Consider the following 21,176-nt stretch of genomic DNA (forward strand, 5'->3'; position numbering starts at 1 on the left):
ATTTTAATATCTATATTTTATTGTTGTGAATCTCACCCCTTCTGCTTGAAAATGTTGCCCTTCCTATGAGTAACTTGCAGGTGATCATGAGTAGTCGGTGGTGGCTCAAGTGTCGTGTTTAGGACTCTGATACGTGGGATGAGATTTATTATTATGAATTGTTTTCTTTCCCATTTATCAATTTTGGAACTTGATGTTATGGCCCTATGATGGTTGAATTTGTTGTTAGGTTTTATGCCAAGATATTATTTGGAGGTTTTAAACAATTGTTGATGGTTGATAATAATCCGCTGCAAGTTTAACGATGTTTGAAAGTTGTTTAATCAAATAGTTTCATATGCTATTTAAGAAATTTTGAAATGTAGTGTAGCATGCCAGTTTGGTGAATTACTCTGATGAATATTTTATATTTAAATACTTTTAGGTAACGGGGTGTTACACACGGCGCAACCGCACTACCCGTGCTAGAGGTATCTCAACTAGTTATTATTATTGGTGAAATCCATTTTGTTTTAGCTAACATAATGTTACCGCGATCATCACATTGTTAAACCAAACTCTATTTCTAGCTGCTGAAAATGAAAACGAGGCATCATTAAGATTGAGTGAATACCCAAATTCGTCCCTGAATTTTCACGAATCGGACAAAAACATTCCCCAATTCATCGAAATGCACGCTTTGTCCCTGAATTTAACAAACGTCCATCAAAATAGTCCTTCCGTCCAAATGCTCTGTTAGAGCTGCCGAGCTCTCATCCAGCATGTCCTGTTGTCTTGTACACGTGTCAACAAGGAAAGCCACGTGTACAATGATCAATTTGATCAAAACGCTAAAAATTTCATTTTTACTTTTTAAATTCAATTTTTCATGTTTTTCTAAATTTACCCCTCTATTACCCATACATTTCCATCCTCACATTTCAGTCACAACATAAAAAACGTCCATGACCTTTCTCCTTCCCGCTAAAACCTTCATCATTTTCACCTCTCCAAAATCATCATCATCTCCGGCGAGGAACTTTCCAAAAGATTATGTTTTGACAAAAGATTTTGTCGTTTCTTAAGGTAACGTCATTCCTGTTCGTTTACCATTAAGTCCTGTTTGTTTTCTCCCTTTTTCCTGTTGGATGTGTTGGTGCAGAAACTGCTGAAAAAGTCAACGTTGGAAATGTTGTTGTTGGAAATGTTGCAATTCAGAGACAAAATGATCTCAATGTTGTTGCAAATGAAGTAGTGCCTGAACAGGTATGACTGTTAAATCTTAAGGATCGATCTGATAGTTAGTGATATAATTTAGGGACTTATTTGATTGAATGTTTTATGATTTAGGGACTGATATGATTGAAAATGTTATTGCAGGGTGTTCCTGCAAGGAGGTATGACATTAGACGGCAAATTATTTCAAATGAGAGGCCTAAGCAAACATCAGTGAGGGGTCCTGCACCAACACATCCAACTGCTCCTAGCGTTATTAGAATTCCATATCCAAATTATGGTTCATCCGGTTCAACTCAATCTAAGTTCATGGAGTTTATCCCAACCCCCAGATTTCCAAAGAAGTGATACTTGATGCATGTTTAGATTATGCTTTTGGAATATTTTGACTTGTTTAAATTATGCCCCCTAGTTGGGTTTCTTTTTGGTTATGTAATATTTAACTTGTTAATGCTCCATAGTTGGGTTGCTTTTGCCTATGTGATATTTTAAACTTAAGACATATTACTGATTTAATGTTATTTTAAAGGATGATGTTGTGTGTTTTGTCATTTTTACTTTGTTATGCAAATATATGCTTCAAGAATCAAATTGAATATATGTTTATATAATTCAATGACTTATTTGACGGTTTTTTAATATAATTTAAGGATCGATTTGATAGTATGTAAAAATTAACAGGGACTTTATTGCATAATATTTTCTGAAATTAATCAATCTCGTCCTTTGAAATTTTTGTCACTATCGATCGATTTAGTCTATGCTTATGTGGCATCTGACATGGCAACTCATGTGAGAGGTTAACGGCCACATTATCACTGTCAATACCCCAAATGGACGTAGGGACTAATTTGATTGAGATATGACAAATTCAGGGACAAAGCGTGCATTTCGATAAATTGAAAGATGTTTTTGTCTGATTTGTGCAAATTCAAGGATGAATTTGAGTATTCACTCCATCAAGATTGTAATAATTTGCATCCAGTTTTTTCCAACTTGTGCTTACCCATCGTTGATTGTCCACATTAGGTCCTTTACGGTTATTTTGTGCATTTTGCCAACTAGACAATAAATTTACACCTCTATCGTAGACAAGTTTGCGCAAAGCATGATCACTTCTTCAAATAATATCACTTGTTTGCTTCTATATGGTCTAGAGCATGCAAGCAAAGGTTGGTCGTTGTTTTTTATTTAAAACTGCAGAATGTTAAAGATATTGGCAGTAATCCCATTGCCAACATTCAAAACTTGAGATATTCGTGTCCAATCGAAAAATACGTGCATGCTATAATGCAATCAAATTCGAGTGAGTAAGCAATTCTTACAAAATTATCCATGATGAATTCCTTACTCTTGGAGGAGTGTGTACTTTCCATAACAATCGACAATTCTCTTTTACTCGTTCATTGTTACTCAATGTTTGATCTTGAAGCGTGTTCTGATACCCACTTTTAACTTAGTACAAACTACTGGTATTTTTACCATACTTCCAAATCCTTTTATCACGTGGGACCGATTCTAAAACATGTGTCTCTAACACTTGTATGATTAGAATTCAAGAGGCTATGTAATAAACCGAAATTCGAAACTTTATAATTATGAATAATCACATTAGAAACCGTAATCTTTTCTGAATTTGTTTAAAACATTCGGCCCACTTAGTTATACCTCCTGGCCAATTTTAGGTGATGTACCATCCCCGAGCCAATTTTTTCTCCCACGGTGGATACTATTACTAGAACCAATACTTAACTTATAACCACTTTGCACGATAGTCTTTGAATTCCATATACTTATCCACGCATACTAGCTTGGATTATGATCAAGGTTTGGATCAAGAAAGTCACTTTGCGGAAAGTAGCCTTGAACAATTTAGTGATTAAATTATATGGATTGGTCGTCAGTTTTTAAGTTTGTTTTCCAAGGTAAGGTTGAACACACAAAGATTCTTGAAGCGTAAATATCCATCGTTTTAATGAACACTTAATCTTTCTCAAGATATTTCAATGATACATCTGGATCATTGTCTCTTGTGACCTCACAAAAAATAATTTAACATTATTTAATATCATCAATAATATACATTAGGTAAAAGGAAAATACTCGTAATATATGAAGGCGTAGCCTCAAGCACAAATTTGAGTAGCACATTCCTCCCTCCTTCCGACATACATTTGCTACTCCAAAAATTTATCTTCTTCTATACTATATCTTTGATGAATTCGAAACTTTTTGCGTTTATGCCAATCATATAAGGTAAGGCAAGATACATCCCAGTACTTAGAAATTGTTTGATTTCTAGTGTATTAGGAAATTGTTTTATTTCTAGTGTATTATGAATAGATTTCCCAAAAGCTACGATGACATTCTGACGCATAAAACTTTTTAGTATAAGTAGTTCCACTTCTTGTTGCTTATTCTTTGGCTAATCGGATGGGATTTTCATATGGTTCGAACAATTCTTTTGATTTATGAGTCAAATAATAAGGTACCTATATTGCATCTCGCATAAAACACACTCAAAATATCTTAGCATAATTGCACAGAAGAAAGAAAAAAAAAGCGATAATTAAATATTTTGGTATTTTTTATTATAAGATAAAATAAAATGGAAGTACACAGACACACAAACGTGGACTTAACTATTAATGAAGTTCAATGCAAAACATAAGATACCAAATTTATGAAAAACCAATTGACTAAATCAAATTAAGTGATCAAGAGGATCCCTTAAAACATATTTTATGCAAAAGTGAAACATTAACAAATAAAGGATAACGACATAAAGTTGATTAAGTTGGATGGCTAAGATGATGTACTATAAGAACACTTTTAATGCTATTGAATATTTGATGACTTCAAAACTCAATTGAGTTTATTTCAAATTAATCAAAAATTAGGTTTTTATCAACAACAATTTTTCAAAACATAAATGAAAGAGTTAAAGGATAGATAATTTAACAATGATATTTATAGTGATTCGCCGACACACTATTTGTTAGTGGGTTTCCTCCACTTCCAACGATAAACATCAATGACGTTTTGTTGCATTACTGATCACCAATTTTTTGTAATGTTTAAACGATTTTTCAACAATTTTTAATTTAACCCTTGAACCTCGACACCAAAGATCAGAACCTTAACTCTCTGAGATAACCACACTTGATCAACCAATACAACGAGCCGATAATCGAAGACCCTCCTCACTAAAAAATGTAAAAAAAGAAAGGCATGAAGAAAGCACAAAATAGAAGCGCTTAGGAATAACGCAGCCAACAGAAAGAAAAGGCACGGATCAATGACATGGCAATAAATTTAAATTCCCGCCTAAATCCCTACCATTGGATTGATTTTCATTTCATTCGCAATTGAATTTCAATTTCCCTTTACGGGCTTAATATCTACCCGCATTTGATCCTTACCCTAGTGTCTCTCGTATACAACTAGCGCATTCCACAACTCTCTCTCTCTCTCTCTCATATCTCTCTCCCCCCCCCCCCCAAACCCTAGTTTCCAACCCCATTCCACCTTTCGGTACGTTTCTTCTATCAATTTCGCTCAATTTTCTTCGATTTTCTATCACTTTTCGCTGTAAAAACTAACGCGATTCTTTAACTGCAGTTTTCATCATGAAAGGAGCCAAGTCCAAGGGTGAATCGAAGAAAGCCGATGCTAAGTAAGTTCAATTCGTTTTTTCATAATTTCATCTTAAATCGTTTAAATCGCTTTCGATTTCATAAAAAAACGAGTAAATTAGGGTTTCGTGTTTTCCAGATCTGAGATCTGATAATCGAAAAAAACTAGCATAATTTCTCTTTCGGTAAACGATTTTTGTGTTATGCTTATTGATATTGTTGATTTTGATGATAGGCTTGCCGTTAATAAGAAGGGCGCCGCCGCTACTAAGGGCGGAAGGAAACCAGCCAAGGGAAAGGAACCAAAGGACCCTAACAAGCCTAAGAGACCTCCAAGTGCTTTCTTCGTTTTCATGTAATTATATATTTCTTTGACTTTCGATTCATTTGATTTTTGATGCGTTATTTTATGATAATTAATGTGTTGATTTTTTTTGATATAGCTTTTGCTTTTGACTGTCCAATTATTATAATTGAATATGTAGAATGATATATATATTTTTTTTATTAGATAGACGAAATGGCAAAGCCATTATAAACTCACACACACAAGTGGAGGACCGGGGTTCCAACCCCGGTCATGGCATCCGGCCTAACAATTTCGGCATTTTGCCATTTGAGCTAGGACTTCTGGATTATGTAGAATGATATTATTATTATATGAACACGAAAAATTATGGAGTATTTGAAATATGTTTGACCTGTTTTCTACCGTGTGAAAACAGTTATGACTTATGAGTTATGATGACCGCGTGACTTTGACATTTTTATTAGACGAAGTTTTGACCGTTATTCTGGAATTTGTATGGTTTTATAGGGAGGATTTTAGGAAGCAGTTCAAGAAGGATAACCCTGACAACAAAGCTGTGTCCGCTGTAAGTATCCATTGTTGTTTTGTTGGCCTGTATATCGCATGTAATAAGCAACATCTGCTCAGCTGTATATGAATTTTGTAGGTGGGCAAAGCTGCTGGAGCAAAATGGAAGTCATTGTCTGAAGCTGTATGTACTGTTATATATTTATTGGTTGTAATTTGTTTTTACAATAACCATTTTATGCTGTGATTGAACGTTTGGTCTCTGAATTTTATTAGGAGAAAGCACCATATGCAGCAAAAGCAGAGAAAAGGAAGGCAGAATATGAGAAAACCATGAAGGCATATAACAAGAAACAGGTGGGTGAAACTTCTGCTGCTGTAAGTAAATGCAAATTGGGTAAGTAGGTTTTTGATGATTTATTTGTGATTGTTGTCAGGCTGAAGGTCCAGCTGCTGTTGAGGAAGAAGAATCTGGGAAATCAGAATCTGAAGTGCATGATGAGAATGAGGATGATGATGAGGATGGCAGTGAAGAGGTCAGCACACATACTTTTTCTTTTGTTGAATTTCACTTTGTAGGAAAGTCTTTGCATATTTTAGTTGTTAATTTGTTCCTTATGTTTCATGCAGGAGGAGGATGACGAGTAGAAACTTGGATGATGATAACATTTATGTAGGATGTGCTGATGATTTGATCATCTTGTGTAGATGATCTTTTCGTTTCTTGATAAACATGTCTTACTTCTAGGAATATTTTGCTGCTCCCTTGGTAAATGTTTTGTCTTTTCAAAACGTGAATAGCTAAAATATGAGGGAGCTAGCCTTTATCTGTACTTTTAAATCCAACTATTTTAGTTAAGAGGTGTTTATCTTTTGTAGAGCTTTTAGTTTCTCTTGTGGAATCTGATTATGTTTAACGTAATTTGCTGATTAGTTTTTCATTTCCATCCTACTGTATCATCGTTTGTATATATCTGATGTTTGTTTCCTTCTGTTTTGTTAGCTACTGTCAAGGTTTAGTTAATGTAAGACATTTAGGGTGTTTGGATGCAGGGGTTTAGGTGTAGAACTTACTTTTCTTATTTAATCAAACAGTACAAAGTGAGTTTTAAAATGAATTAAGTGTAATTGATGTATTACATTTAATTTATTATGTTGTAATTTCATTTTAAAAAAATATTAACTGTATTTCAAAATAGACCATCCTTCCCCTAATAGACTATCCCTTCCCTCCCAACCCCTCTCCCAAACATACCCTTAGACTGTTCATTTTGGTTCATTTTTACTCTTTTTAACATTGTGTGTCAACTTTTGTCAAAAGAAAAACAATGTCAGCTGTCAGAACTTTTTTTTTTTGAGGTGTTAATATTTTTGTTTGGTACGAGGCTTTTGCTGGTAGTTTAACCAGTAAAGGTTTACTTGGATGTCTAGATGATGTCCCTAGTAACTTGTTTCTCTTTACCCTTTCTGTTTGATATATTGAATTAAGTTTAGAGTAATGTTATTTGAACATCAATTTGGTTGACAATTACATTGACAATCATATTTTTACAAAGAAAAGTATATGTTGGCATAAAAATCAAAGCAATAGAGAGAGAAAGTAAAAATATAATATGAGCATAAGAGAGAAAGTTGTCACAAAAGTTGTTAGAAAATGGATGTACAAATATTATTTCTCTTAAGTTTAAGCCGTTATTTCGCTAGATAGATGTTTACTTTACTTGTTTTGAATACCCGGCGAAGTTGATGAATTGGAATTTTCAAGCTACGAGAATTTTTATATCTGGTTGTCTTTTATTTTTTTATTTTTATTTTTTTGTTTTAGCTCAATATTATATATTCCATTTAAGTTTGCCCAAATTTACTGTCAGTGTGTTAAAATAGTTAAGGAGTGAATACTGAATGCTAAACCTCCGTGGCTTCTCGCGGTTTGTCCCTTGTGCTAAGATGAATCGTTATTTTGATTGCTTACGATATTTTGGAATGAACATCTTCCTATTAATCTGGCTAAGTTTATTGTAATGAAAGAATTGTGTTAACTATTTTTTTGATATCTTTCTGTACGCAATTTTAATTTAATATTATATTCCACCTGCACATTCTCTATTAGTCTGGTTAAGTAAAGTTTGATTCATTTGAGTAGAACAGGATACAAAACCGCAAAACTCTATTCGACTATAAAATGTTTAAAATATGACTGAACTTACTGCCATCGGTTAAAGAAAAGTTTCACCCTCATTTATGTCTAATATGTTGGTTTGAACCCACACCCTTCCAACCTTCAGTACTAGGGTTGAACCTGCGTTGAGAAAGCATACGTGATATCCTTGATTTGAATTTGGAATTGGATCCTACCCTTCCTACCCCTTTGTTTGCCACACATTTATCATGTCTAAATCTTGTGAAGTTTTATGTAAGTTTAATTTTTGTAGCTTTTGTACAAATGTCTGTTTTCTTGTCTCTTGAAAGTGTTCACAAATGTACGCCACAAAGACATGACTGTTAGGAACACTCTTCATTGTGAAGACACATCCTTAAGTGTATCCTTGTTACTAATTGATGGAAAAGATGTGTCACTTATACTCGACATCATTATTTTCATGAGATTCGTGAGATTTAAAATTCTTGTAAAATAGTCGGCCACCTTCCCTTAGTTCTCTTCACCCTCATTTATGTCTAACATGTTGGTTTGAACCCACACCCTTCCAACCTTCTAGTACTATGGTTGAACATGCGTTGAGAAAGCATACATGATATCCTTGGTTTGAATTTGGAATTGGATCCTACCCCTTTGTTTGCCACACATTTATCGTGTCTAAATATTGTGAAGTTATGTAAGTTTAATTTCTGTAGCTTTTGTACAAATGTGCTTTTTCTTGCCTCTTGAAAGTGTTCCCAAATGTACGCCACAAAGACATGACTGTTAGGAACACTCTTCATTGTGAAGACACATCCTTAAGGGTAGCCTTGATACTAATTGATGGAAAAGATGCGTCACTGTTATACTCGACATCATTGTTTTCATGAGATTCGTGAGATTTAAAATTCTTGTAAAATAGCCGGCCACCATCCCTTAATTCTCTTCACCCTCATTTATGTCTAACATGTTGGTTTGAACCCACACCCTTCCAACCTTCTAGTACTAGGGTTGAACATGCGTTGAGAAAGCATACGTGATATCCTTGGTTTGAATTTGGAATTGGATCCTACCCCTTTGTTTGCCACACATTTGTCGTGTCTAAATCTTGTGAAGTTTTATGTCAGTTTAATTTCTGTAGCTTTTGTACAAATGTGCGTTTTCTTGCCTCTTGAAAGTGTTCCCAAATGTACGTCACAAAGACATGACCGTTAGGAACACTCTTCATTGTGAAGACACATCCTTAAGGGTAGCCTTGATACTAATTGATGGAAAAGACGCGTCACTATTATACTCGACATCATTGTTTTCATCAGATTCGTGAGATTTAAAATTCTTGTAAAATAGTCGACCACCTTCCCTTAATTCTCCATATGTAAAAACTCATATTCTATTGACATTGTTTACTATTGAACCTTCTTGTGTTTGACACCTCTAACATCGCAATCCTTAATTCTCCATCTATAACAACTCATATTGTATTTGACATTGTTTGCAATTGAACCTTATTGTATTTGACACCTCTAACATCGCAATTCTCCAAGATATCCCACGCTTTGCAGCTGCTGCGATCTTCTCGAAAGAAACTGGTTTCATCAACACATTGACCAAGATAGAATAGAGAGTTTTACAACCTTTCTTCTTGTTTCTTCTTGTTCCTGTGATAGGTTGTTCCACGAGCATCAGTGGAGTTTCCTCCAAGCTCTTGAAACCCGTTCTTTTTACCACTTTCAACACTTCTTGGAAGCAAATATCACATTCATCTAAATTCGCCACTTTTGAAAGTTTTTCCCTTCTAGTTTTGGCAGGAATCAGGATGTCATAAAAATTGTCAATAGAGCTCCCCATTAAAGAAGGAAGAAAGGAAAGGTTGCGAAAGAAAGAAAAAAAAGGAGCAATGACTTTGATATCAGTTTATTGGAGATTGATTCACTCTATTTTGTGGTAAACTTAAAAATTGATTATTGAATTACAAATAGCAACAATACCATTTATACACATCAATTTTGCATTCACAATATTTTGGCTTGTTCGATTTTTTTTTTTTTTTGCATTCACAATCTAACCAACTAAACTTAATTTGTAACACACTTTGGATTACTAACAAACTAACTTCACAATACTTATCGCTGCTTAAGCAAACGAGTCGTCATTGAGTAAGGAGATTGCTCAATACCCTTTGATATGAGTTTTGTTGTTATACAACATACACTGACAATGTAAACTTTTTCAACCCAGGCATTCAATTAGTTCATATGATGTCACATTCTTATGTTAGTTTGTGAAATATCTCTATAAGATCATCTACATGCGATTTTTTATTGAATATATATGAATAATAAAGTTTTTAAACTTTGATACCGATAATGTATATGAATTAAATCATCCATTTACATAATTTTATCAAAGAAAAAAAATTGACTTTTATTTATTCAGAAGAACATTTTTCTGGAACAATTAATTCTTTTTTTGGTGTTGAAAAAAAACATTTTATTTGATACATGAAAGTATTATGTTCTAAAACACTTACTTAATAGTTTATGCGATCTCTAGCTAGCATTTTCAAGAAATGGATAATCAGTATATCCAACAACAGGATCATTGGTGTAAAAAGTGCTCTTATCAGCCTTGTTCAATTGGGTATCCAATTCAAATCTTCTAGGCAGATCAGGATTTGCCAAAAAGAGCCTTCCATAAGCTACCAAATCCGCACCATTGCTGGCCAACACATTGTTTCCTTCAGTCCTATTGTATCCACCAGCAACAATAAATGTTCCATTGAAGATCTTTCTCATGGGCATTAAGGACTCATTGGTGTCATATTTTTCAAACATGGTGCACATCCCAGGTTCAATGACATGACAATAGAGAATGCCTAATTGACTTAATGACTTAGCCATGTAGATGCCTAAAGCATGAGGGTTAGAGTCTCCACAACCACAATAATCAGCATAAGGTGAAAGTCTAACACCAACTTTGTCAGCTCCAATCTCATCAACAACTGCTTTCACAACCTCTAGAGGGAAGCGACAACGATTTTCTAAGCTCCCTCCATACTCGTCATCTCTATCGTTCACTTTGTCCTTTAGGAATTGATCAAGCAAGTATCCATTAGCTCCATGTATCTCCACTCCATCAAAACCTGTATTTATTTTTGACCAAGACTATTGAGAGGAAGTTTTACGGAATGAAAAGCAAACAAACAACGAGTTGCGCCACTGATTCATTTTGGGTGACAATACCAATTATGAGACACAACATTGCTATCTACGACCTTTTAAATCTGTAGTTAAAATTTACTGCATGTGTTTGGTATAGAGTTTACAACACCAAAAGCACGGCTGACGTGGTTATCAAAGCAAAACTGCCGTGACTTTATTAAGCTACCATTTGGAGCTTTTGCGCCAACGTGATACATTGCCGTTGTTTTCTATAAAACGTGGTTTGACAAACGCAATGGCAAACATGCTATTCAATGTTATTCTTTTTTTTGTCACTCTAGTGTAATCTAATTAGAGGATCTTTAACACCCTACATGATATTACAATTTTATATTTTGTTTTATTAAATAAATTTCATACTTTTTTTTACTGAATAGTAAAAACACGATCTAGAGTGGTTTCAAAATAATAAATTGAAATTACACTAATAAATTACCTGCATCTATGGCATTTTTGGCTGCCAGTCTGAAGTCGTTGACAATTTTTGGGATTTCATCGGTTGTGAGACGTCGAGGAGGTGGGTACTTAGTGCTGCCGCTACCTTCCTTTTGTAGTGCCTTATTTGTGCTTGAGATTGGAGGCTGTCCATCTGGTTGGTAACCTGTTCAAAAACGTTCTATCATGAATTGACATACAACTTTTGCTAAATACTCCATCCGTCCCAAATTGTATGACGTTTTGAACATTTCACATATATTAAGAAATGTAATTAATATTGTGTGGAAAAGAGATATTATGAGTTGTTTTATAAAATTGTCCTATGAAAAAGATAAATAAAAGACTTGAAAGAAGAGAGAGTAATAAATAGTTAAGGTTATAATAGGAAAAGTAACATTAATGTTTCATTGGTATTGTAAAGTGACATACAATTTGGGACGGAGGGAGTAGTGTTCTAAGTCTAAGAATTATTTTATCTAAGAATTAAATCATGAGTTCTTAGTTTATTAAAGTAAATTGTTTAGTTATATGTATGATGTTTTGAAACAAATAATTATTCATTTAATGTAATAAAACACATTTTTTCATAAAAACATATTTCTTTTAAACTTGTTACACAATACTGTTAGAACACTAAAAAAAAATACTTTTCATCTCCCATTACTTTTTAATTTTTAATTTTTTTTTGGATCTTATGAGTAAATTAATTTATTAAAAGACGAATTGTTTAGAAGAATTTTGGTTCCTTTCTTGCGTTAAACAATTCTTGGTCAGATTTTACTTATCTTGTGGCCGAACTCCATCAAATAATCTAAAGTTCGGCCATATGATAAATGAAATTTGACAAAAAACTGATGACACAAGCAAGGAACCAAAATTCTCCCAAAAAAATTCATCTTTTAATAAATTAATTTATTCATGAAGACCCAAAGATTTTTTAAAAACTAATGGGAGTTGAAAAACATTTTTTTGAGCCCGTATTGTTTCTAATACAGGGGAAATTATAACATAAACTATTTATTTTATGTGTTGCTAAAACCAGTTACCATAGTTTGAGACTCTTCCGGCGTGCCAAAGTTGACAAAAGAATATGCCTCCTTTCTCATGAACAGCTCCAACAATGGGTTTCCATGCTTCCACTTGTTCTCTTGTCCAAATACCAGGTGTATTTGGGTACCTTCAATTACCAAGGATTCAAAAACATTGAGACAATTATTTTGTATTGAAAGATCTGATTTGAAAAACTTTGTAAATTCTAAAAATAATGCAGTATTGTACTAAGTTAGTGTAGTGATATATATGCACAAATTTGATAGTTAACATTGGATCCATAAGTTCCATTACATCTCATTTGATTTATTGATCTAATAATGAAAATAAATGTATGCATGGTGTAAGATTTATTTCATTTGTAAATCATATAACCAGTCGTTACCCACATATACAATCTATTGTAAAAATGTTTTTCTTTTTTTTTTTAGGAATGTTCGTTTAACATTTTCATTTTTTAATATTAATATTCACATTTCACAGCCAAATAATGTTCTTGTTTTACTTGTACCGGAAATAATAATCATCCCAACAAAAAAAGAGAGATGTTATTTCGACACAAAAAAAAGATTTGTAGACAAAAAAATGTCACACATGTTAAAAATTGTTTCAAGTCTCACTTAATGTTAAAAATTATTTGTCCGACTCCGTAAGAGGTCAGATATGAGATATAAGAATGAGTGCAAAAAAAATCTCTTTAAAAATAGTGATGTTCATTAAATTTATTTTATACCCCTCCGTCCTTATATATAAACACAATTTTAAGGGTGCTTACATACATGGACGGAGGGAGTATGAACCCCTAAGAATGCACACATTCAAGGGAAGAAGAATAAAGCTTGACACCAAAAATAGGGTAGTTGGATTACCCTTGTGCAGTGTCTGAGACCCCTGAGGCTTCCCCAATCAAGAAGCCACCCTTTGTTGTTCGTTGAGAATAATAAAGAGCAGCATGTGGTTGAGCCACGAAATTGAATGACCTTGTTCTTGTTAATGGTGCCAGGACTATCCTAATAAGACACACACAAAAATGAATTAATCAAGAAATTAGAACAAAGTTCAATGTGATGAAGCACTAAATAAATTATTTACCTGTGGGACAGATTGAATTTTCCCATGTTGTATGGGATGAGGAGGGGTATCACTTCTTTTCCTTCTTCCATAATCGATTTGGTCACTCTACTCTTCCCACTCTGTTGTATATAATTGATTAATAAGTCTCTTCATTCTTATAGTATCTCAAAAGGATTTGATAGTCAATTTCAAACTGAAATTGGCAAATTCATTATGTTCCCAGATTTTATTTTAATAGTTTTCTTATATTGTTAGCTTTTTGGTCAACTCTTATCCTATTATTTTTAGTAAAAATCCTAAAGAAATATTTTAAACTTTTTTGAACAAAGAAATATTTTAGATATGGCCTTTCTATTTTAACTTTTGATTGCTTGAGGAGTTTGGTTTTTGCCTCTCCGGTCTCTTTGTAATTTTTTTTTCCCACTATTAATATAGGAATAGGTTGCTGCAAGAGACCACTCCTCTACATCTCATCTTTAGCCTAAACAAAACTTACATTTAAAATTATTCCAAATATTTTTATTTTAACATTTTTTTTCTAATTCAAAATATAATGTACAAATCAAAGAGATTACTCCCTCCATTCCTTTTTAAGTGTCACTTTTGAAGAAAAATTTTGTTCCTATTTAACTGTCACTTTCAAAGTTCAATGCAACATTAAATGTTGTTTTACCAATATTATCCTTAGTTATTTATTGCATAGAGAGAAATATATGAAATGAGATATTAAATGAATAAGGTCATTATAGTAAAAGTATAGTTTATTGCATCAAAAGTAATATCAATTGTTGATTGTCTTGGTTTATGTAAAATGTCAAAATGTAACAATTAAAAAGGAACGGAGGTAGTAATTTTTATGCGCCGAATGTGTACCCACTAATCAAAGACATTAAATGGACACACTAATATTAAGAAAACAAACATTTCAAAGACGAGCCAAAAAAAAATTAATGCAGAAGTTAACATGACCCTTATAGCATAATAAGCATCCTTTTTCTTATACTCAAGACCAAAAAAATTTGTATTTTTTCTTCTTATAAACTGACTTGAGGTAGGAAATACTAGTATGAGAACATCTCAGATGGTAGGTATTCTTTTAAGGAACCTCTTTTGAGTTTCATAGACCACTGATAAGCGCCTTATTCTACGAAACAATTGACTTTTTAAGTATAACAATGAGGGAGTATACATTTGTTGTTGTGTCGATATTTCACTAAGTCTTGGCGGTACTTGTTTTGGTGTTGATATTTGATTGGTTTGTTATGTTTGTCAAGTAGGAATGACACTAAGCAATCATATCCCATTATTTCGGTTACACTTTTCCACCACTCACTTTCATCAATGATTGTTAATGCATGAATAAATGAGTTCATTGGTGTTGATATTTGTTTTGGTGTACTCCATTTATCGTAAATCATGTGTCGTTCAAGAAAATAATGAAAGTAAAGCTGGAGAAAATATCAATCGATTCATTGAAGAATTGAAAATTACACTTAATTTGAATTAAATATTTTATTGTTAAAATGGCACCAATTTTAAAACAAAATACTAATTATTAGCAAAAATACGTAAGAAACTTGTAGGTCCTGTTGCCACTTTCTCATTTCTTCTCTTTCGTTTACTAATTATTGTCTACATGAATGTTATCTTTAACAAATTAGTTCTTCCATTTACATATTATATATTCCCTCCGTCCCTGATTATAAGATCTTTTTGAGAATTTTTTTTGTCCCTTTTTATAAGACCCCTTTATTATTTTCAACTACATTAATTATTTCTTTACATATATGCCCCTATTTATTATACATCTTTTTCTTCAATCAACAATAAATAACATGTTGAAAACATAAACTAACCTTCTTTCTTAAAGGATAAAATTGTAAAAACAATAGTGATTACAAACAACTTTAATACAAATATCCACTATCTTAATTCCCGTGATTTTGGCAAAAGGGTCTTATATATAGGGACAGAGGTAGTAATATATATATGTTATCTGGCTAAATTGCATTTTTGGTCCCTTAACTATTTAGGTAGTATCGCTTTGGTCCCTTAATTAAAATTCGATTTATTTTGGTCCTTTAACTTCTCTCCGTTACACATTTTGGTCATTTCCGTTAGTTTTAATTCAAAAACATTAGGTTTTCTTCATTTTCTTCTGAAATTTTTCTGGGATTCTTGTTGATGAAGATGGTATGAAGATGAAAAAGAGGAGAAGAAGATGAAGAAAAGGCTTTATTACCTTTTTGGTCATCTAACTATTTAATTGGTATCGGATTGGTCCTCTAACTAAAAATTGATTTATTTCGGTCCTCTAAGTTTCTCACCGTTACTACATTTAGTCATTTCTGTTAGTTTTATTCAAATAAACGTTAGAGTTTGTGTTATGTGGGTACCTGAGCTCCTGTTTCACACATACCTATGAACCATAACAGTTACCAATAATATCAGTCACTATTTAATCATAATACCTTAACAAGACATATGACCAAAATGATACTAATAAATAAAGTTAGAGGACCCACATAACACAAACCCTAACGTTTATTTGAATAAAACTAACAGAAATGACTAAATGTAATAACACTGAGAAACTTAGAGGACCGAAATAAATCAATTTTTAGTTAGAGGACCAATCCGATACCAATTAAATAGTTAGAGGACCAAAAAGGTAATTTAGCCATGAAGAAAACCTAATGTTTTTGAATTAAAACTAACGGAAATAACCAAAATGTATAACAGAGAAAAGTTAAGGGACCAAAATAAATCGAATTTTAATTAAGGGACCAAAGCGATACTAGCTAAATAATTAAGGGACCAAAAATGCAATTTAGCCTTAATTTTTTAAAGACACACATCAAACACATAATAAATTAACCCAATGGTCCCTCAACTAATTCTCAGTTTTCGTTTTGGTCCCATAAGTCTTAAAATTATCATTTTGATCCCTTATCTTTACTAACGAATTACAAAAGCGTCCTTTCCGTCAAATAATTTTTTTTTTTTGGTAAGTTTCTGTCAAATAGCTAACGGTGCTGTTACTTTTTCCATTTTTTCATTTAAAAAAAAATAAAATAAATAAACTCTTCTTCTCTCTCACCACCACCACCTACTTCCAGCCACCACCAACATTCATCAACATCATCATCATCACTTTTTTCAGAAAAATCCAAAAACAACCATAGAAAAAAAGATCTAATAACTTATCCCATCTCTTCTCCTTCAATCCACAAATTCATCAACAACAACAATCCTTCAATCCTCCATCATGACAGCTTCTGCATTCATAGTAATTCCTCAAATTGAAACTCTAAAAAAAAGGAAGTGGTATTAGGGTTCTGAAATTTCATGTTAGGATCCAGAGGAAGCTGCTGTTGAGACCAAACCTTGTTATTATATTCACCACCACCGTCGCCGCAATTCTAGGTCATTATCAGAGGAGGAAGCCGCATTTGATTTTGAGTCCCTTATTTTCCAGAATCGCGTTTTCCTTTTGAAAGTGACAATTTGATTTTTTCTTTCTTCTTTAACGATGTCATTGCTTTAGAATGGAAGGTTTAGATTTGTTTGTTGATGTGTTGATTATTGTTTGTTGTTGATGAATTTATGGATTTAAAGAATTGAAGGTGTAGTTGTTGATGATGATTTTGTTGTTGATTGTTGTTGTTTGTAGTTCTTGATTGTTGTTGAAGGTGTAGTTGTTGGTGATGATGATGAATTTATAGATTTGGAATTGTTGATGATGATTTTGTTGTTGATTGTGAGGAAGATGAATTTCTGGAAAATAAGGACTTTATTCCTGGATTGATTGTTGTTGTTGGGCTTAATACATGCTTTGGTCCCTTAACTTATTTTTGAATTTCATTTTAGTCCCTTAACTTTAAATCGTCTCAATTTGGTCCTATAACTTTACCTGCGTTTACCTAAGTGGTCCCTTCTGTTAGTTTTTTTAACAAAAGAGACCACTTAGGTAAACGGAGGTAAAGTTATGAGACCAAATTGAGACAATTTAAAGTTAAGGGACCAAAATGAAATTCAAAAATAAATGTTAATAAATGTTGTAATTTTGAACTTATTTCTGGTTTTCTTTTTACTGTGATAATTAATTAGCTTTGAAATTTTAATATACTTATTTTAAGAATAAGTAACTAGAGATAAAGAAAATAAAAAAGAGATAAGTCATGGAATTATAATATAATCTATGAAACACTAACATAGACACAAAATATTGATGCGGACACATATCAACACGATTAATAACTCGAGAAAAAAATTAATTTATTGAATAGAAACATATGTTTTGATTTGTTGGAAACTGAACAACCTTTCAATCTGAAGTGTTATATGTTACATAGTATATAACAAATCATTTGCTTCTTAATACATGCTTGTTGTTGTTGATGAAGATGATGAAGAAGAGTGAGGATGAAGATGAAGAAAGAGAGAATTAATTAGTTGTTGTTGACTCACCATAAGATAAAATAGACCTACAAAATCCAATGGTCATCGTTTTAAAAAAAAATCAAACGATTTAAATTAAAAAATTAATAGGATCTATGGTGGTCCAACATTGTTTGTGTTCCACTTTAGACATTTAAAGTTAAAGTTAACAGTCAAGAACCTTTTTGAATAACAGAGCAAAAGATGAGGGACTAAAATGATGATTTTAAGACTTATGAGACCAAAGCGAAAATTGAGAATTAATTGAGGGACCATTTGATTAATATAGCCTAAGAAAAGACATTGTCATGTTCGATTTCTATCATATCCTAACCAAACCACGAAATAGGCCTACGAGGTTTAAAATTTGTTATTAAAGAAGTCAAAGGACGAAAAACAAATGGTCACGCATGAAACAATTTTTATAACGTTTTGTTTTTAATCATAATCTTCGATTCACGTTTTTTTTTTAATTACTAGCATATAGACAAACACTCCGTGTCAACATATCTGCTCTTTTTATTGTACTAATGCGTATAAATTACGAATATTAATTTTATAAAAAAATCTATTTTGATTAAAGTTATATATATATATATTGAACCGTCATAATATTCCTAAAGGCTTAATAGCCTTTCAGAAAGGCTCTAAGACCTTTAGAATGGCTCAGGCGCCCACCTTAGGGTGCCGTCGTCCTTGGCTTCTAGAAGCTTCTAAAGGTTGCCTAAACCGCTTAAAGTAAAGCAAAAAGACCAAAAGCCCAGCTTTTTTGGGGCTAAAGTTTCACTAAAATAAGCCCACAAGGAACCTATAAATAGAACCCTTGAGATCATTCTTAACCCTAGTATACGATTCTTAACCCTAGAATCCCTTATTGTACTTTTTGCAAGTATATATATATATATATATATATATATATATATATATATATATATATATATATATTACACTTTTATACCGGACAAACTAACATCAACAATATAGCAAATATAATATACATTCTTTAAGAATAACACTAACAATATAGTATTCTTATTATAGGTGTTACACTCATTGAGTTTGTTAACCACTTGATTTTGCTTTTAAAAATATATTTTTTAAAGCAAGAGATTTAAAGTTTAAAAAAAAATTACCGATGATATCTAAACACCCCTCTCCCCAACCCACACAATAACGTCCACTAACAAAATATGGATAATCTGAGTTGAACGAGCCTCATAGAAAACCAAATCAAAACTCAAATAATATCATATGATTGTTAGAGTATTTGTTTAACGATAAACATCTTTAAATAATGTTTATTTAATTGCATGTTTGATCCCTTATATGTATTTTACATTTTATGTTGATCCTTTATGTTTTAAAAGTTTTAAGTTGTTCATTTATGTTTTAAAAGTTTCAAGTGACCCTTATGTCATTTGGCTATTTAGAAATCTGAGATGAGAATAAAGATGTTGGAGTTTAACTTATTTACAAAATCAATTTTAATTGTGTTGGAGGAAGAGACTAGCTTATTAATTATTTCAATACGAGTAACGTTTTAGACCAACTTAAATTTTTTAAAACATTAGAATAAACATGAGAGTCAAAACATCAAATTAAGCCCAAAAAAGTTTGAATATACTGTTTTGCATAAGAGATTAATTAGAATAGGCTCTCAGACTATATATATTTTACAACGTCAACCAATTCAAATCAATGTTTTTAACACATCATCACAAATGAATTAAAATGGAAAAATCCAAATCAAATCTCTAATAACCGCTTTAGTTCTTTATTTTCGGTATTGATTAATAGCTTCTCCCTCATGATTTTGTTCTTCGCCAGCATCTATCTTACCTTCAATGAAAATATGTTAATTTTGTTCTTTGCCATCAAATTATATTTTTGGAGAAATTTCTTCAATTAGTGAAAAAATTCTGCATCATTGTTATTCAATATGCAAGTTAATTAAGAAATTATTAATCTTGCTAACACTTTCATGTGTGCACGTGGATAAAGTTATGGGGGGATGAAGTTATTCAAACACAGAACAAAATAATGGGAGATGAAGTTGTCCAAACTGCAAATAACAAAATCAAGGACGACAATAGTTATTATCAATCAATACCAAAAACAAAGGAAGGTGTGACAAAATGGTTATTAAAGATTTGATTTGGATTTTTCTATTTTAATTAACTTGTACTGATGTGTCAAAAATATTGATTTTAATTGGTTGACATTGTAAAATAGATATACTCTATTCTAATTAATCTCTTTGAATAGAGATTAATTAGATACTATTTGGCCCATATTTTTTTTTCTTCAGATTCTCTACATTTTTAAGGAGAAGTTAGGCGAAACACAATATCAATAAAGTACTTTTGGAAAAAAGTATTTTTTCTAGAATGCATAAAATTGAATAAAATGAGCTTTAACCAAAAGTTGTTGAATGCTACTTCAAAAAACTATTTCTCTGCAATTTATTTCACAAACACATCACTTCAACTCAACCTGACAACATTTTCTTTTATTTTTTAATATTTTTTCTTTTATTTTTTAATATTATATTTCAATTTGTTTTTATTTTATTTTATATTTTGAACCGGTCCATATAATTTTTTTTGAAGGAGGGTCCATTTAATTTTATTATCTATTTTTGAACAAATTTTATTATCTTTCGATCACTTATATATTTAATTTCAATATTGTTCGATTATCACAACCTCGCAAATATTTTTATTCATGTTGACATTGAATGACAACAAATATTTTTATTCCCTTTCTTCAACCTCACACACCCACACACACATTAGCATTTAGGGTAATACTTTATGTCCGTATGTTTGTTTTTTTGTTATGCTAATGCATATAATTTTTTTCGTGTTGTGTAATGCGTATAATTATTTTTATAAAATTTTGATTTTAATTAATAGTACAAGTATAGATGCCTAAAAAAATTATACTTATATATATTTTACAAATTTATATTGTAACAAACTATGCATATCTTTTTCTTATTTAAAAAACTAAACATATCTTTTTCAATGACACCAACAATGTAACAAATATAATATCATATAATATAAATTCTTATCTTTTCAAATGACATAAAAAATATGGTATTCTTATAACAAAATTTGTTATACAGAATAATTGAAAAAGAAGAA

The 21,176-nt window shown here is 31.8% G+C and overlaps 2 protein-coding genes across 2 annotated transcripts; one reads left to right on the forward strand and one right to left on the reverse strand.

The window, feature by feature from the left end:
* The first annotated feature begins 4,600 nt into the window (after positions 1-4,600).
* LOC25490320 (HMG1/2-like protein) lies at positions 4,601-6,636 on the forward strand. Its single transcript, XM_013606842.3, has 8 exons — positions 4,601-4,749; positions 4,837-4,891; positions 5,086-5,205; positions 5,668-5,725; positions 5,807-5,851; positions 5,944-6,024; positions 6,105-6,203; positions 6,298-6,636. Exons 2-8 carry the CDS (start codon positions 4,845-4,847, stop codon positions 6,313-6,315), a joined length of 468 nt encoding a protein of 155 aa, XP_013462296.1. The 5' UTR covers positions 4,601-4,749; positions 4,837-4,844; the 3' UTR covers positions 6,316-6,636.
* Positions 6,637-10,207: 3,571 nt separating this feature from the next.
* LOC25490321 (putative 12-oxophytodienoate reductase 11) lies at positions 10,208-13,830 on the reverse strand. Its single transcript, XM_013606843.3, has 5 exons — positions 13,606-13,830; positions 13,383-13,523; positions 12,510-12,640; positions 11,462-11,626; positions 10,208-10,946 (listed from the first exon to the last, which is right to left on the reverse strand). Exons 1-5 carry the CDS (start codon positions 13,674-13,676, stop codon positions 10,354-10,356), a joined length of 1,101 nt encoding a protein of 366 aa, XP_013462297.1. The 5' UTR covers positions 13,677-13,830; the 3' UTR covers positions 10,208-10,353.
* Between the last annotated feature and the right edge of the window lie 7,346 nt (positions 13,831-21,176).

Source organism: Medicago truncatula, chromosome 3, assembly GCF_003473485.1.
Source record: "Medicago truncatula cultivar Jemalong A17 chromosome 3, MtrunA17r5.0-ANR, whole genome shotgun sequence".
Classification (NCBI taxonomy): domain Eukaryota; kingdom Viridiplantae; phylum Streptophyta; class Magnoliopsida; order Fabales; family Fabaceae; genus Medicago; species Medicago truncatula.

What these genes read in the sequence shown, in the direction of transcription:
- LOC25490320 (XM_013606842.3), top strand. Translation starts at nt 4,845, where the DNA reads ATGAAAGGAGCCAAGTCCAAGGGTGAATCGAAGAAAGCCGATGCTAA. An exon ending in TCGAAGAAAGCCGATGCTAA is followed by an intron (nt 4,892 to 5,085) that starts GTAAGTTCAATT and finishes TTTTGATGATAG; the next exon opens with GCTTGCCGTTAATAAGAAGG. An exon ending in ACAACAAAGCTGTGTCCGCT is followed by an intron (nt 5,726 to 5,806) that starts GTAAGTATCCAT and finishes TGAATTTTGTAG; the next exon opens with GTGGGCAAAGCTGCTGGAGC.
- LOC25490321 (XM_013606843.3), bottom strand. Translation starts at nt 13,676, where the DNA reads ATGGAAGAAGGAAAAGAAGTGATACCCCTCCTCATCCCATACAACATG. An exon ending in GTCTCAGACACTGCACAAGG is followed by an intron (nt 12,641 to 13,382) that starts GTAATCCAACTA and finishes TGGTAATTGAAG; the next exon opens with GTACCCAAATACACCTGGTA. An exon ending in CAAAAATGCCATAGATGCAG is followed by an intron (nt 10,947 to 11,461) that starts GTAATTTATTAG and finishes AAATAAATACAG; the next exon opens with GTTTTGATGGAGTGGAGATA.